Source organism: Mchenga conophoros, linkage group LG11 (genome assembly GCF_057382185.1).
Source record: "Mchenga conophoros isolate Kocher_MC1m ecotype Shallow Benthic linkage group LG11, M_conophoros_male_GT1.1, whole genome shotgun sequence".
In the NCBI taxonomy this organism is placed as follows: domain Eukaryota; kingdom Metazoa; phylum Chordata; class Actinopteri; order Cichliformes; family Cichlidae; genus Mchenga; species Mchenga conophoros.
The window spans coordinates 7,621,582-7,638,012 of record NC_140536.1 but is presented as its reverse complement, the minus strand read 5'-3'; the positions used below and the strand labels follow the sequence as shown (position 1 = coordinate 7,638,012).

At 41.4% G+C, this 16,431-nt stretch overlaps 1 protein-coding gene across 3 annotated transcripts in view; it reads left to right on the top strand.

Moving 5' to 3' along the window:
• The window catches only part of vps13b (vacuolar protein sorting 13 homolog B), a 297,571-nt gene that overhangs the window by 169,380 nt on the left and 111,760 nt on the right, over positions 1-16,431 (top strand). For all 3 annotated transcript variants that reach the window (XM_085290668.1, XM_085290669.1, XM_085290667.1), the window contains one exon: positions 93-204. In XM_085290668.1, coding sequence (XP_085146794.1) covers positions 93-204 — 112 coding nt within the window. The remainder of the gene's footprint in view (positions 1-92; positions 205-16,431) is intronic.

Sequence of the window (16,431 nt, the reverse complement as noted above, 5' to 3'; positions counted from 1 at the left end):
ATCAGCAATATATATTTTTCTGCATCAAACCATTTCTTCTCCTTTGTAAGTGGTTAATTTTGTGTTCTGTGTATTTGTATGTGTCCTGGTAGATTCCCACATGAAGAAGGAAGACACCTTGGTGTTGAAGCTAGGCTCCCTCAGTATGGCTCCTCAGGCTGATAACCCGCTGACCCGCACTGTGCTGCGAAAAGACATCTACCAGTAAGCCAATCTCTTGCCACCAAGTCTCCTTTATAATTTATGATCCATTTATCTTTTTTGAAATATTTATTTATTTCATTTTTTATTATTTTGTTAGTTAAGTGCTACACAATCACTCTAAAACAGCAGCTATGAGGATGTTTGTATCTGATTCTCCTTCTTTTTATAATTCAGTCAGTTTCTTGTCACTTGAATTTCTTCTCCCCTTCTTTTATTAGGCAAATATTTCCCACTTCCTTCCTGTCATTAAATTTAATAATTTAGATTACATTAACATGTAATACTTTTAAAGCACACATACGACTTCAGCATTAAACCTCCTGGAACTACATGCTTGGTAGCCATGTACATATATATGGGTGCTCACCTGTCTCTCAGGATGCTGGCTACCTTGGAGGGGGGGTTGAGGATGTGGTGGGTAACAGCACCTCTAAGTGGTAAAGCTGTCCCTGAAATTAATTCAATGACATCTTGGCGGTCTGCCGTGCCTCCAGCTGAAACACAAGACTGTTGACACAAGCCCCTCGTGCCATGTGGATCAAAGCTGCAACGCAGGGAAAATCTGGACTTGGTAGGGAAAGAGCTCCGCACAAAGCACATTTCCCTGCTATAGGCAGCTAAAAGAATCTGGATTGTGTCATAGCTGCCTGAAAACCACAGCCCTGCAGCACGTATGTGTGTGAAAGAGAGAGGGAGAGCAGTTGTGCGAATGGGCAGATATGGAGCTGGCAAACACATGTAATGAGGGAGATAAAAGTGGTGCCTAATGCTTTGTGCAGCTGCGAGTGCGATGTGAGTTGATTTGAAATGAGGAAAAAGTTAGGCGGTTAAAAAAAGGAGAAGAGAGGCCATTTTAGGCTTCATTGCCACTTTCGCTTGGAGTACGTGTCACAAGTAGGTTGATTGCAAAAAGCATAGAGTCTCAGAGGGCCTAGCCCTAAAGATACCCAAAGCACAAATGTACAAAATCCTGCACTCTGTCCTACACTGTGCACATTTCACCCAAAGTTTCCAAACTGTCTCCCTCACAGTCTCACTTTTGTATTTGAGCTAATGGAGCAAGAACGATATCGATCACCAGCATAATGAGATTCACACAGTGTGCAGTGCTAAAATGTTTGCTGTTTGTTTTGGTACAAGTTAGTACAGCTAATGGGATGTATCTGCTCAGTTTCCGTGGCAACTTTGCATAGATTTATTTTGTTGACATGTTGGCTATGTTGTTATCTTGTCAGATGATAAATGATGTCTTTGTGGGCATGGAAAATAATCTGGAGTTTTTCTCTGTTTTTCACCCGAAAAACCATTTAGACCAGCCATGCAATTTCAGCCCATACTGGCCAGTAATGTTTTACCTCTAGTAGTTAGAGGACTGGTGGCTCTGTGGCTGCAGTGCCCACATTTGCTCACAGACACCAGATTCCATCGCACGATGCTCCACCCTAACCCAGGCAGACATGGACACACACACACACACACAGACGTGGACATACTGCATGCTGTCAAAGGGGGGGCACATACAGTCACAGAGGCGATCACCTTCTGCATGACTTCCCACCCAGATGTGCAGGGTACACAAATATATAGGCATACTATGTGACAAACACTAGCAGCAGGCATGGTATGTTTGTATGCTGCAAACACACCCACATCCAGTTGTCTTCTAACTTCTGCAGACAGAAGCCAAGAGCCACCACTTCCCTCTCTTCAGCAAAACCCAGGAATTACATTGAGCCACTCTCTGTTTTCATTCTTCCATTCCTAACCAGGCATTATCTTCACCACCTTCACTGTTCACATCTGCCCTCCAATTTAGAATGATCACACTTATGAGTCACATGATTGATAACCCTGAGATCAAAGACTTGTTGACATAATATTGCGATTTATCTGTGCCGAATCCTACTGCGTGTGCTCCCCCAGGTTGCATAGAGAAAGTCATAGGGAGAGTCTATAATCATGCAAACCAAAGTGTGTTTACAATCTCTAACAAACTGTGGCTATAGGAAGAAATATGTCTGTGAGTCCCAGTAGCCATTTGCTGCAATTCTGTTTAAAGTCTACCACTAATCACATCTGTTGTCACAATTGAATGACTGATCTAAGTAGCTATGCTGTTATTGTCTACTGTACTTGAAATGATTGCCTCACAATGTCTAAAACCAAGATTTACTGTAATGCCACCCTAGGAGACGAGACGTGAGAAGAGAGAAGAGTGCGAGCTAAAATAGTGAAACTGTGTAAACATCTTGATGGAGCTTATCTTGATGTTTTACTTAAGCTCCAACACACTTCAGTGCCTTTCAGCTTCTCCGCGTTCACAGCACGGTGTGCATTTAGCATTTACGCAGAGATGGAAAAACAAACGCGTTTGACTGGAATGCTGTTAAGCTAAGTTGATAGCCACCACCAGGCTGATTTGGCAGCAATTAACACCATTTAATTTGATCGTGTGATGTTTTTCTTCCCCCCCCCCCCGAAGGAGTCGACCCCCAGCAGTTTGTAGACCAAGCTGGAGTTATGACGGGGCTGCAGGCTTCCCGTCTTTCGCCCTCTTCATCTTCAGCTACAAGGCCGCTGTCAATTTACACAGCTGTAATCATTTTCCTGTCTTGAAAAGGCCGTCTTTTTCCAAGTACGAGCACCAGCCCGGGGAATGTCCAGCACACTTTCAACCCTCACTTTGTTGTGGTTTGTGTCTCTGTAAAATTTCATATCTTTCACTCCCTGCTCCCATTTTTCTCTCTTTCTATCTTTCACTCCCCTTTTTCCACTGAGATGTTTTTTAGAACTCAGGGAACATAGTATTGAAAGGTTCTTCTATGCTGGGGAACAGCTTTGAAATACCAAGATAATTTGTCTTTTAACATAATATTAAATTAAAAAACAAATGAAGTAAATTCATATTTTAAATTACAAAACATACATGATTGTCAGATTATTTGGCAAATCTGAAAGGGCAACCAGACATCCCTGACTGAAAGAGGGCTAATCTTTAAAGTCTCACTATGGCTACACATGGCTTTCATTTGTGTTTTTATGACTCATTTTTTACTTTGAGAATATAGAAAGAGACAAAGAAGCTCTCCTCATTTATCAGACAGGAAAACGCTTAATATTTGCTCCTTGTTGTTGTTAAATGAAACTTTTAAAATTTTGCACCGAAGCAATTTAAATATTATTTGCCTTCTCCATTTGTGTGTCTGCACATCTCATGTGTTTGAGACTTAAAATATCCTGCGTATTTCCCACCACCCCCACATCTCGAGGACACAGCTCTAGATTCCATCACATATTCATTTACCTCATGCTCTTTCCAAAGGAGAGTTATGAAGCATCCAGCTGCCACATTTTTTTTTTTGTTTGTTTGTTTTGATCTGTGCAGACGCTCGTGTTTCTACAGTAACGGCAGGGAAAGCTGTGCGTGAGCGGTGATACAGAATCTAGTTAGCATGATGTGGCTGTATCAATGGACATGATGTACTCCTGTCTCTTTTTCTTCCACACGGAGTTTCCAGAACATGACATTTCTTCATGCTACCGTCTTCTGCTGAATGTCTCTCTTTTCCCTTGTGTTTCTATGTGTATTTGTTATTTCCTTCCTGTCTTCCGTTTTCTCTCGGTTGCTTCGGTGTTGGTTAAAATGGTCCCACTCCCAGTCACTTGTGGTCAGTAACCCAGCTCCTTATTGCTGTTGAATGGCTGCCTGGTTAAAGCCACATATATGTCCTAATAAGTGGTTGTGATGGGGATCTCCCCTCCACAGATAAACTCAGCCCAGTGAAGCCAGGATGTTGCCTGTTACTAATAAAATTCCCTGGCAGAACATTATATGCACCCATCTCCCACAGTAGCATCCTTTCCATGGATGGGAGTGTGTGAATAAAGTGATAAAGGAATACAAGTTGCCAAAGAGGGGAAAAAAAAGTTTTACAATTCCAAGATATTTTGTGTATGTCCTATAATAAAGAGCGATTTCACTCACTGCTCTGGATATTTGTTCACTCAGTTGTAGAAGCAGAAGTAGCGATTCTGTTTCTCCTTGGAGGTGTAAAAATGTAGCGTATGAGTATATGACCGCTTATAGGCCTTCAGTACAACAGCTCTGTTCAAAGGTGCAAACCTGTCACAGCGTCAGCAGCCACCTCAGTAAATTCAGCGAGGTTCATATGCTGCTGGTGCTGCGCTAGCAGAAGGATTATTTTTATGTATTCTAATCTCGTCCTCACGTTGGGTTAAAACATTGACCGATCTTCTCAGGTGTCTCCATGACAGCTGCAGCTCACCAACTTTCTTTTCTTTTCATAAAAAAGTAATTCTTTTTCGATGCTCTCAGCTGGTCTCCTTCTTTCTTGTCTTCCTCCTCATCTGTCTTTTGCTCATAAAACCCAACATTCCCAGTAAATGATTCATTAGATGCTTCAGCGCACACTTGCCTCATCACTCACTTTAGTCGGCTGCCAAGTGCCCCATTTCCCCGTTTGTTTACACCAGCGAAAAGTGCTCCAGCTTTGCTTCGCTGCCGCAGCGGAGAGGAGCTTCTCAGGCCACACACAGTGACACCCAGGACCTACTCTTATATACACTAAGTTCATTTAAAAACTCCCTGGCTGCTGCGGAGGTTTAATGATGAACTCGGTTCAGAAGCTACAATGGCAGTAATCGTAATATCTCGCCAGAATAAGAGGACTCTTTATCATGATTCTTTTAGACACCTCCATTGACCTACCTAAACAATCAGGTGCTTTCATAAGAGGCGACCTTTTATGCACCTAAATTCTGTTGCTGTTTAAGGAAGCTTAGGTATAATTAGTCCCTGCTGTTAAAGTTTATCTCTACACAGAGCACGATTTTAGAATGTAAAAACGGTGTCTGGGGATTGCCCAGCCAGACGTGACCATGTGAATCAAAGTTCTCTTTGATCTATTTTCATCTTTAGTTTTAGGATTTAAAAATATACTGGATCATCTTTTCCTAGTATACACTCTTCACTCCTATTTTTTTTTTTGAAAAATTTCAGTATGTTATTAACACTGAACTGTGGGCAAAAGCCAAACCAACTCACTAAATCTCTTTAATTGCACTGGTCTTTTTTTTGGGCTAAGTAGCTGTTTTGATGTTTTAGTTAGTTCATGTGTGTATATTGATGTCATTGCTGCTTCTTTTATGACTGGTTTAAATACATGTTTTTATACCAATTCCTTTTGATACTCCGTGATTATCTGCATTCTGTTATAATGCATTAAATGCGGACGATCAATCATTATGGTGTACTTCAGTAATCAATAGTGGTCAGTCTAGGCTGTTATCGACGTAAAAGGGAAATGCCACTGATCCGTGTGAGCATGCTGAACTGCAGCCAACCAACAGAAGATTCTTACAGCAGATCCACCCTGCAGGCAAACGTATGTGAAGTGGCTGATGGTGTGAAACAACAGCACTGGTGTTCTGTTTGGGCCTTAAAGGCAGAGGAATGAGACAGTGTAATTGAAATTGTTAGACATGAAACTAAATCATGTAGCTCCATTTTGTTCTTTGATCTCTTTTCTGCACTCTTACTTCAGATATACATCTATTCGCTCTCTTTCTCGCTTCTCAAGAAAAAAAAAAGATAAAATAAGCGGGGATTGGAGGGTCAGCCAGAATAAACATTTTTTTTGTCATTCCGGCAAATGAAACACCTGGTGCTGGTAAATGCAGAGGACATATTTCACATTGCCTTGACGTTTAGAATTAATGCAGCATCAAATTGTTTTAAAAATGGGGACAGACACTACCTAGAGTAAATCATACGCCCCCTTTTATTAAAGTTCGCCTCAGAATTTATGCTTTGAATCTGACAGGATAGCCTGCATAGAGTCGACAAATGAGACTTGGGAGTAGGATGAGGGTCTCACGCCGAAACAGTTCTCAGACAACATGTTGTAATGTGAACAGGAAGTTTAGATTCAGCCACTGAAGCTGCAGCTTTTTCTCGATTATTTCCCCCCATTTTCTTTTTTGCTTTTAGATAATTATTTCTCAGTATTTGCTGTTGCAACTGGGGTCATGGAAGAATTTCTCTAACTCTCAGACGCTATCACAAACACATCAGATACACATAGTTGATATGATGAAAAGGAAGAAAATTCTGTTTGCCTGTAAAACTGTAAATGAGATGGGAAGATTTGCTTTGTGTTTGCAGAGCTGATGTTTTGAACGTAGAGCAGAGGACACTAGATTTGACGCACTGGGTTTGATTCTTGATCTGTGATTCAGAGTAGCTGATCACTGTGTTCAAGCATCAAACTATGATGGTGATCGTTGACTTAAGGGTTTACTCCACAGTGTCACAGCTGACGACCAGAAATCCTTTTTCTGTCCAACAATAGGCGATTGAACAGATTATTGCAAAGAAAAGTAATGTAAATGCTTATTAAAGTACAGGATTTTTAACCTATATACCTCTTTCTGTCCCCGCAGATCTATTGACTATGTCATTGATAAGCTTTTGACGACAGCATTGCACTTTGTTTAGCTGGCAGCGTCTTGCCTATGAGCAGGGAGCTGTATACAGCATCTTGTGTGCTGTGTTGTGGTGTCTGCTGACTTCTGTGTACAGCCTGTGGTTCATTCCATAAATATCTGTGGCCTCTGTGATGTTATTCTCAGGCCCTCCACTCTGTGAGAAGATTGTACCACAACACTTGTATTCGTCGGCCTGCAGTTAGAGGTTTAGGGAGATTAGGAGGGAGAAAACCCCAGCCTGGGCCCAGCTATACATTTTTTATGGCCATTTATGCATATGACTCCAATGTAGTGTGCAAAAAAGGGGAGAAGATAGAGAGAAGGGAGTATTAGGACTCACCACAAGGGAATCAAACAAGTAAACCACAACTTATTTTCCTCCTCTTTTTTGGCACAGTGAGATAGTGATGCTGGCCCGTTTGCCTTAGGAACAAACGGGCCAACACTTTGGTCTTAATAAAGTTTGAACAGCTATCCAGTCAATTTGTTGTAGAATTGTTCCAATGGGATACATTGTTATTATTTTGGGTAAAGTTGCCAAAACTGTCCCTTTAGTCTATAATCCATGTATTTGTTTCCTGAACTGCTTATGCATCTTATTCAGATTAAGCTAATTTTAAACATGTTACTTTTTAAATCAAAGGGTTCAGCATTTACCAGAAACAAAATCTCAACTCTGGGAACAAGATATCTGAGGATAAGTAAGATGTGTTTCTGCAGGGTTTGAATTAAACAAAAAGAATATAATATAAACTCCTTAGAAAGAGTAAATGCTAAAAGTGTGCAGTGTATGTCACTGTACTTCCCCAAACACCCAAAATGAGCTCATTAAACCCTTCCATTTTATTTTTCATTTTAAAGCTGAAATAGCCATACAGATACAGCGCGGATCATTTTTTCCTCTCATCTGTCTGCATCTTTGTGTTGGAAGCAACATGGATTTCTGCATGCTTTGTTCAGTGGCACTGAAGGTGACAGACCTTAATGCAGAGCTTCCCGGAAACTGTTCATGTGTTTTGGCATATTGCTGTCAGTCAGCTCGGGATGCATGCTGACAGAGGCAAGAGGGATCATGCCTCAGCTGTCCTTCACTCATAAAGGGCCTGATCCAGGGGTTGACCGCATGACCACAGGGATCCAACCTCAGTGATTGTGTGTGTGTGTGTGCGAATGGCTCATCCTGAAGCAGGATATTAGGGTTCTAAGAATACACCCTGCCTCGGAAGCTCTGTGCTCAACTGCAGCGTGCGATATACACATTCTAGCTCTGGTGTGTGTGTGTGTGTGCCTGAAAATGTGCATTTGCAGTCAAACCCCAGCCTTGTGCATAATTGTGTTTTAGTTCCTTTTCTGCCTGCTCATGACATGTTGATGTTCTAGCATCCTGCGTGGTTGGTTTGAAGCTGTCATTTTAATGACAATGAGACTCAGACTGGCCAGTCACACAGCAGTAGCAGGGGCCAGGTGGACTATCAGGGGAATAGAAATACAGTATTGACAGTCAGTGTGTCTCTACTTTGTCTAGTTTCTTTTTCCTCCATAAAATTAACACAGAAATAGCTGAACTTGAGCCATGTGTCGAGATACACAAAGAGGTTTCACAAAGTGCATTTGGAGGACGAGTTATAGCCCCTTTTTTCTTATAGCAGTGAAGCTACATGTAGCTGTAGTGTTGTTACAATTATCAGTAGTTTACTTCCATAATAGAATAGTTTCTGAAATCCACTTTTATAATTGTGGTGCTCATTAGGTTTACAACATAATGTGGCCACCAGATTGTAAACATTTACACACATTTGCTTTTTTCTAATGATTCACCCATGTATATCTGCACACATGTATGTGTGTGGTCAGTAGTCTCCCGCCAAAGTTATCAATGGGCTACATAGTCGAACATCACACCAGAGCAGAACTAACTGAAGTACAACAGAGGGGAAAAAAAGAAGTCGACCTCGAGAAGGAAGGAATGTGCAGATGCTTTCAAATGTCCATGTGTGAAGCCACAAGCTCTGCTGCGGCTCTGGGAAGCCAGTAAGAAACCAGTGGCATAATTGCCTAATGCTTGTGTAACAAGAGGCACATTACAACCCCAGGAGGCCCAGCTAGACTTGAAAGAACAAGAAGCTGGCACTAAAGTGGGCTTAGATTTGTCTTCCTCCTCCCAGTCTTTACCAGTTTTTAAAGTCCTTACTGCTTGGAATAGTTTATTTTAATGTATATAATGTAAACTAATGTGTTTAATTACTCCCCCTACAACTCTATTTTCACTTTGATTTTAGAAGGAGAACATTTCTTTTTAAATAAACAAATTCAGTGTTTTATGTGGTCCTGAGTTATGTTCATGTGTGCATGTGTGTATATATCTATATCTCTCTCTATATATAGATATAGATATATTCCCAGCATATGAACACAGGTCTTTAGCTTAACGATCTGTTTCACTTAGAGAGGCCATTGAGTTATTATGAATGTTTACATACATCAGTTGTGTTCTGCATGAATCAGATATCAGACACAGTAGATTAGATTCCCGAGGCTGTCGTGGACACTTTGCTGTGCGTATTTGGTTGAACTCGCCCCAGAATTTGTTCATGGGATCAAAATGGGCCAGTTTTACAGCTAGTTGCGTTGTGTGTGAGAACGTCAGTCATGTTACTTTAGCTGCAGGTTTGAAGGAAATGTGAAGCCACATTATAGACAACTTTGGTGTGTGGTCCCCTGTCTTCCCTCTATAACTTACCACACACCCGTGTACACACACACACATGCACAACAGCCCTCCAATCAGCACCCCACCCATGTCAATTTATCATCGCACTGCTCTTGTTACGCACATGTTACCGGGGCAAAAATTATTAACTGAAGCAAATATGCTTTGCTCCATATTTTTATGCTGAAATGAAATGTCCAACTGTTGGCAAAGCCTCCCTTTCATTCCTCTGTAATGAAGATGAGCCAGTGTTTAAAGCAATCTTGTCCTCCCTTGATTTGTATTCCATCTCCTCTTCTTAAATCTAAGCAGGGATTTTAAGAGTGGGGTTTTTTTTTTTTTGGTTTTTTTTTTCAGGTCTCGCATTATCTGCAGTCAGTAATGGGCTGGTATTGTTAGTTTTTAAAAGCTGCAAAATAGTTTTTAAGCAGAAGAAGGTTTTTTTTGAAGGATGATATCAGCTGGAGATATTCAGCTATACATATGTATCTGTATCTACACAGACACACACATATTTGAAACACAAAAACATCCAATACACAAATTTGCCAAGTCATCTCAAATAGCATTTATTGAAGCTTTTCCTTCTTCTCCTTAGTCTCTCCTTTTCCTCTGCACTGTTCTTGCTGCAGCATTCCATATATCCTCCCCCTTCCCCATTATTTCTTCCCATGTGCTTCTCTCTCCTCTAATCTCCCACTTCTCTGCAGGATGTTGTTGAACATTTTCTACATTTGCCCTCGTCTGTTCCTCACTTTCCACTTTACTTCTTGTTGCGCCCTCTCGTCTGTCTCTTTCTGGTCAGCTCACAGGATGCTTTAGAGCATTTCCTGCCACCAGGGCGACAGGAAAGAGGCACAGTGAACCTCTGTTTGATGTGCCATCTCCTTTAATTCTTTACACCTGGACTTCTTTTCTGCACAGATTTTCTGCTCAACAGAAGCACTACTTGTTCCACTCCTTCCTTCCTTCCTTCCTAAACCATCTCTCACTCCATTTTTTCATTCTCTCCCCGCAGCCTCTGACTGCACAGCATGCTATTTGTCCAATATGTTTTTCAGATATCCATGGAGTCACAGGGGGCTGTTGTGTTAGCATCAGATCTTTTTCATCTCTCAATTCCCCGTTTTTTTGTTGTTGTTTTTTAAAAAAAAGCAGCCCTGTCCAGTTACTAGCTTGACTCAGACACTGCTTAAGATCTACTTTGCATGTTTTTGATTGTAATCTCCCCCTCTCTGCTACTTTTTTTATTATTACTATGTGTTTCTTTTCCCGTTGTTTTTTTTCCCCCCTATTCAATGTTCTCTGTGCCTGCAGCTGTTTAGGATGTCGGCATGGCGGTCAGAAGCTTTGGCATTGTGTTGTTTGAATGCCATATTTTCACAGCACTGCCTGTTTAGAGTTGTGGTTTGTCAGGAGCCTGGCCTGCAGGGGCCACTTCCTTCTCACTGTTCTGGAGTCACTGTACCAAAACACTGACTGGCAAGAGAGGAGAGGGGAGAGTGAAGGAGGCTATTAAAAGACAAAAAAGTGACTTTGTTGGGAACTGTGTAAAGAAAACATGTGAAACATGTTTTCAAACAAGAAGAACTGAAAGACTGAACAGAGATGAGATGTTGCAGGTTTTTCTATTCATTCTGTGCTTGTATGAGTTAAATATTTCTACTCAGTCTGTTTATCACACAACAGTTTCATCTTTCTTTCCCATCCTTTTGGGTTTTTTTCCCCCATTTTGTGTTTCTCACGTCGTGCGTGTTCTTCGTCCTGGAACAAGGTCTTTGCCACCAAACAGACAGAAACGACTCATCTCGTGCTGATTCTTAGAGAACACTGTCACTGCACATGTACAGTATGGTGGGTCCAGATGCGAATGATTGAACACAGCCTTTATTATAGTTCTGTGGAACGCTGATCCCAGCAATACTTAACCTAGTAACACCTTGACTTTCCCTACACTGACAACTCAAAATGACTCAAAAAGTCCAGGAGTACTCTCCCCTTGTGTGATTCCCTCAGTTAGCGAGGGAAAAGGGGAAATCTCCCATATAGAAATGTCACTTTGTGTAAATACTCTTGGAGGTCTGGATGAATTTGAGATCCGCTTCAGAATTATAAACATTGGCTCCACAGTCATTCGCAGAGGAGGAAGAATTAGCTGATGTAGGAAGCATGTGTGCCCCAGATTATTGTAATTATTTTATGCTGTTTTTCCTTGCTGACATAAAAGTATTTGGATACTATCTCACGAGAAAGCAGTTGCAGTGTTGCAGTCCTGGGCAGCACCAGAGGCTTTTAAGCTGCTCTCGTATTCTCAAAGTCCGAGCCGTCTCTCCTTTAAGCTTGCGATTTAGACATACGTTTTTAATTCCTTTATGTGTGGCGCTTCCAGCAGCAAGTTGTTGTATTTTGTTTCATTCTGTCTTTTGTTTGCTGGAAAGAAATTTGAATTAGAACAAAATGTTGTTTAAGGTCGAGGCAAACGTCAGTGAGAAGGACCTACTGTTTTAGTTATCCAATTACATGTTTGTTCAGCCTGTCTGCTTAACCTGTAGCATACGTTAACCTAATCAAATATGGCCATCATTTCCCTGACTTTGTTTAGGAAAGTTTTTGCTCTTTGTCTGAAGAAGGATAGGGCCTTGATATGTAATCTGGCTGCTTTAAACATTTGTCAGAATTCAATAATTGCTGTAAACACAGTGTAATCAACTTCAAAGGCTCTGCCAGAGAGACTCGTTTTCACAGATAAAAATGAGCATCTTCAAAAATACACACAACACAACTGTTTCTGTACTAATGTGAACCAGCTTGGCAATACTGAACCACTTAATCAATATCAAGTGGAAAAAAACAGTAGTGGTTCATGCAGTTGGATCCATAAAATGAGCTTAATTTTACAGCTCCATAAAACACTCTTTTTGCCGGAGCACGACTTCTTTATGTGCAGGAGTAAACTTCGATTTTGGATGCTTATCGTGTGCCTATGTGTCTGAGCGCTGTGCTGTGTAACATTCGTACAGTTTTGTGAGAGACTCCTTGGTTTTCTGTTTCTTGTCTGTGTTGATGGTGTGTGCAGTGGCTGTATGCATACTGAGTATTTCTACTAAGTATGCATCACTGCTTCACCTATTTTACTTACAACTGCACTGGCTTGGGTCCCGAGTCATTCTAAATCCTTTATATATCAAAGGGGTTTCAGACACTTCAGGCTTTGTCAGTCAGACCTACTGAACACACAGGGGTTGCCAGAGACCTGTAGCAAGCTTTGGATCAGGAATCTTCCTCCTTCCGAGTTTTCCAATAATTGGTGTAAAAGTAACACCGAGGTGTGGGCCTGTTTTTCTTTAACTTGATGAAGATGATTGCACGTAAGGGTAAGCCAGATTCTTAACCACCCCTGCCATGTTCTCTGCTGCATCCAGTTATGAATAATCTATTCCGTGCATGTGTTTAGCGATTAATTAGAGATAAGGCCTCTCAAATTAAAATGGTTGTGGGATTACGTCACTTTGAAAATTGCTTGGTGGGGACACAAATCTGGTTTCAATCTGAGTTCTGAGGAAGTAAGCATTCCCTTCACACCTCGGCATCAGGGACCCACTGCTGAAACTCAGCCTGACATGTTTTATAAAAGCAGTATTATGTCCATTTTCAGAGCAGAGAGGAAGCATATCAAATCTGTTACTGCTAAGAGAGGAAGTGATTTCACAAGCACTGGCCCATTCAGATTTGTGGGAGAAATCGTAGGGTTGTCCCTTTGTGACACGTAGACTCTCAAACACACACAAATGCAATTATTACCAGCGTCAGCTTCGAGCGTGTATTGCTGGAAAGGATCTGAGATGGACTAATATGCACACAGGTCTGCAGGATCAGTTGTTGAGGATCCAAGGACCCTTTTCAACTAGATCCTTTGCAGATGTACCTGCTGTAGGATGCAATCCAATAAGAAGTCATTGCCCTTAAAAAGTCACTGAATTACTGTCCCTGTTACCCAGGAATGCTCCGTGCTTGGAGCTAGCAGCAGAAGCGACAGAGGAGCAGAGTTAAAGCTAAACAGACCAGGCAAGCTATGTGTCTGTTTGCGTGTGTCCATGTGTGCATGCGTCCATGCATGCGTGCGTGCAGCCATAACTAAGGCGAAGCAGAACAGGAGCAGTGGGGTTGAGGACGACATCTGTGCATTTCAATAAATGGCCCTTGCAGTGCTATTAGCCAGGACAAACTGCAGAGTACTTTAGACTGAAAGTTTGGAGGTGCATCAAAGTTCTGACTGATGTGTAGCCAAGGATATGCAATAAGTACGTCTTTAAAAAGACTTTTGATATAATGTGTTAATAAATGAGTCAGTATCCACCATGTGACTGTAGAAAACGTATTGAGCTGTATAGTAAATCTTAGAATATAACAAAAGATTAGCAGTTTCATTTGTGCAGTCAGTGAATGTGTGTGTGAATTCCATGAAATGCACATCTGCTGAAGCCAAAAGAAATACCTGTTCAGTCTTAAGGCATGGCTTGTTTTTTGTTTTGTTTTTTCTGCAACATGGAGATCTGATGCAAGAATCCGATTATGAATTACGAGCGTGATGAGCCTATAAATTACACTGGCCAGACTGTCATGTTTAACATGCCATCGTGGAGAGCACATGTTATCCAGTGACTTTTACGCCTAACGCAGACTGTTTATAACATTATAACTTCTCTGACATGTAAACTGCATGGGAGATAAATGACTTCTGTAATTATGATATGTTGAAATCAAAGTGCAAACACTGACTTTTAGTATACACCATGTCATTGTAAACAGAGGCCCGTCTTCAGTAGTGCTTTCTCTTAACGTCTTACCATCGCGTACCGCTGTCATGAGGGTGGTTTGAGCTCGAACTAAGCCCAGCTTGTATTGTATATAGAAGTAATAGTTTCCTCCTAAGATCTTGTGTAAATATGATATAATTGGTCGAGTATGAGTGTCTTTAAAGTGCAATCAACGTAATGAATAACATGCTTCTGTTGGGAGTAGCAGGGGAGATGAGTAATGCTGCTGGGCTAAAATAAAAAAGAATAGATTGAGTTTTTGTCATGGAAGTTTGTCAGTACATCAAAGCCAATACACAATTCAGGAAAGCAGCAATTTCTGTTTATTGTGTACTGTGCCAGTGAGAAAAAAAATCAATCAACTAAAGATTGGATTTGTTGTACTTGGCTAAAAAGTAAGTATTTTGTTATTGCCAACTGTGACAAATTAGGTGCATTGTTTTGGTTTTGTTGTCTTGGATATTTTGTTTCTCGCGACTGTGTTCGACTCCTTTTGAAAAAGCTCCAGTCATCAAAAATCATTTTAGTAGCAGTGTCATTAAAGTCCTTCGGTGACTGCGTCTTAGATTCTGCTGACTTGCTTTATTCCACAACATCATTTTCCCCTCGTGCTCTGAGAGCTACTCGGCATTCTTGTTCGGAGCCTTAATTACTATAATTGGTAGATGCAAATTAAGAGCAATTGGACTTGACTGGGGTCATAAATCCACACCTCAGAAGTTGCCGAATTTCTGGCAATTCAGAGCAGACCACCGTAGGCAGGGGTGCTTAACTTACTAAGTAATTGCTGGTTTCATGAATCATAATGCTTATGAATTCCCCCTCGGCACACACACAAGCCCAGTGGGACTCCGCTTAAAGCCGATGGGAGTCGTGGCAAGCTGATTGTGGAGCTCGGCAGCTCTCCACGACAGAAATACCACGGAGGAGCTGCTGGGTGCTAATGGTGTTTGACCGATAACATTTGGAGGCAGGGAGAGAGATGATCAAAACCTCAACTGAACACTTGCCTTTTTTTTAATAATTCATGGATGAGTGATAGTATTCGTGCTGGTGTCAGAAAAACAGTTTGCCTCTTGGATGTTACTTTAGCGTTTGGAAGAGTGGTTAAGCCCAAGTGAAAAAACACACCGAAGCATGCAGTGTTTCTATTTCATGTGTAGCATGTGTTCCTTCACTTTAAATATACTGCTCAAAACCTAGTACTTGGAAAACTTGTGAACATCTGTTTACAAGCCTAATTTAGCTTGACTTTGCCGAATTAAGCTTGAGATCTCAATGAAATTTCTACTCAGTATGTATGTTTTATCAGGAGAGCAGAAGCAGGGCCCCATCTCTCTCAGCACACACACCCATATTCCTATTTACATATAAACCTGCCTCTGTTGAGCATGGAAGTAGACATGTATTGCATGTGATTGTTGGGGAAATGGAGTGAAACACAGGTCTGGGGTTGAGGGTTCAGATTGCGGGTTTCAGAGTGACGAGATCCAGAAGCCAGTGACGCTTGGTATTACCCCGGTGCTTCCTGGCCCTCTGGCCCTGGGCCAGGGATGGGAATTGGGAATCTGTAGCTAGGGGTTGAGAGAGGAAGGTGAGAGACCGTTCAAAGCCATGGGCCACGATGCACCCTGCCCCAAAGGATCCTGGGCAAGCGGCTTCAGCGCAGCCCACAGCTCCCAAATTCCTAGCATTGGGCCATGAGCCTGAACCAGATCCCACTGTGGTTTGTTTTACAACCTTGAACCACAGCTGGCCTTCAAGCCCTCACTATGGTAATTCTACTTTTGCTCTTTTTCAGCAATCTTTTTACTTATTCACCCCTTTGCTTAACGATTCTTCATCCCTATAGCACTATATGTATGTATTTTACTTTTTTTCTTACAACCCACTTTCTCGTCTCGTGCAAGCTTACATCAAAGTCATCAAAGTTTATCAGTATATACGTTACATAACGTGCATAATAACCGTTTTTATATAGTTGCCGGTAAAATTATTTCATGAATCCCATTGCCAAATCTGCTTCACGTTAAGCACTCTGTCCTCCCACACGTCCACTTAACATAAATCATGACCGATGTTCCGCCCAGCACATGCATAGACCCAAAGAATGCTAAACAGAGGAACAGAAAATGCACTTAATCGCCCATTTTTATTAATTTATCCGAGTATCTCCTGTAAAAAGCATTTGGA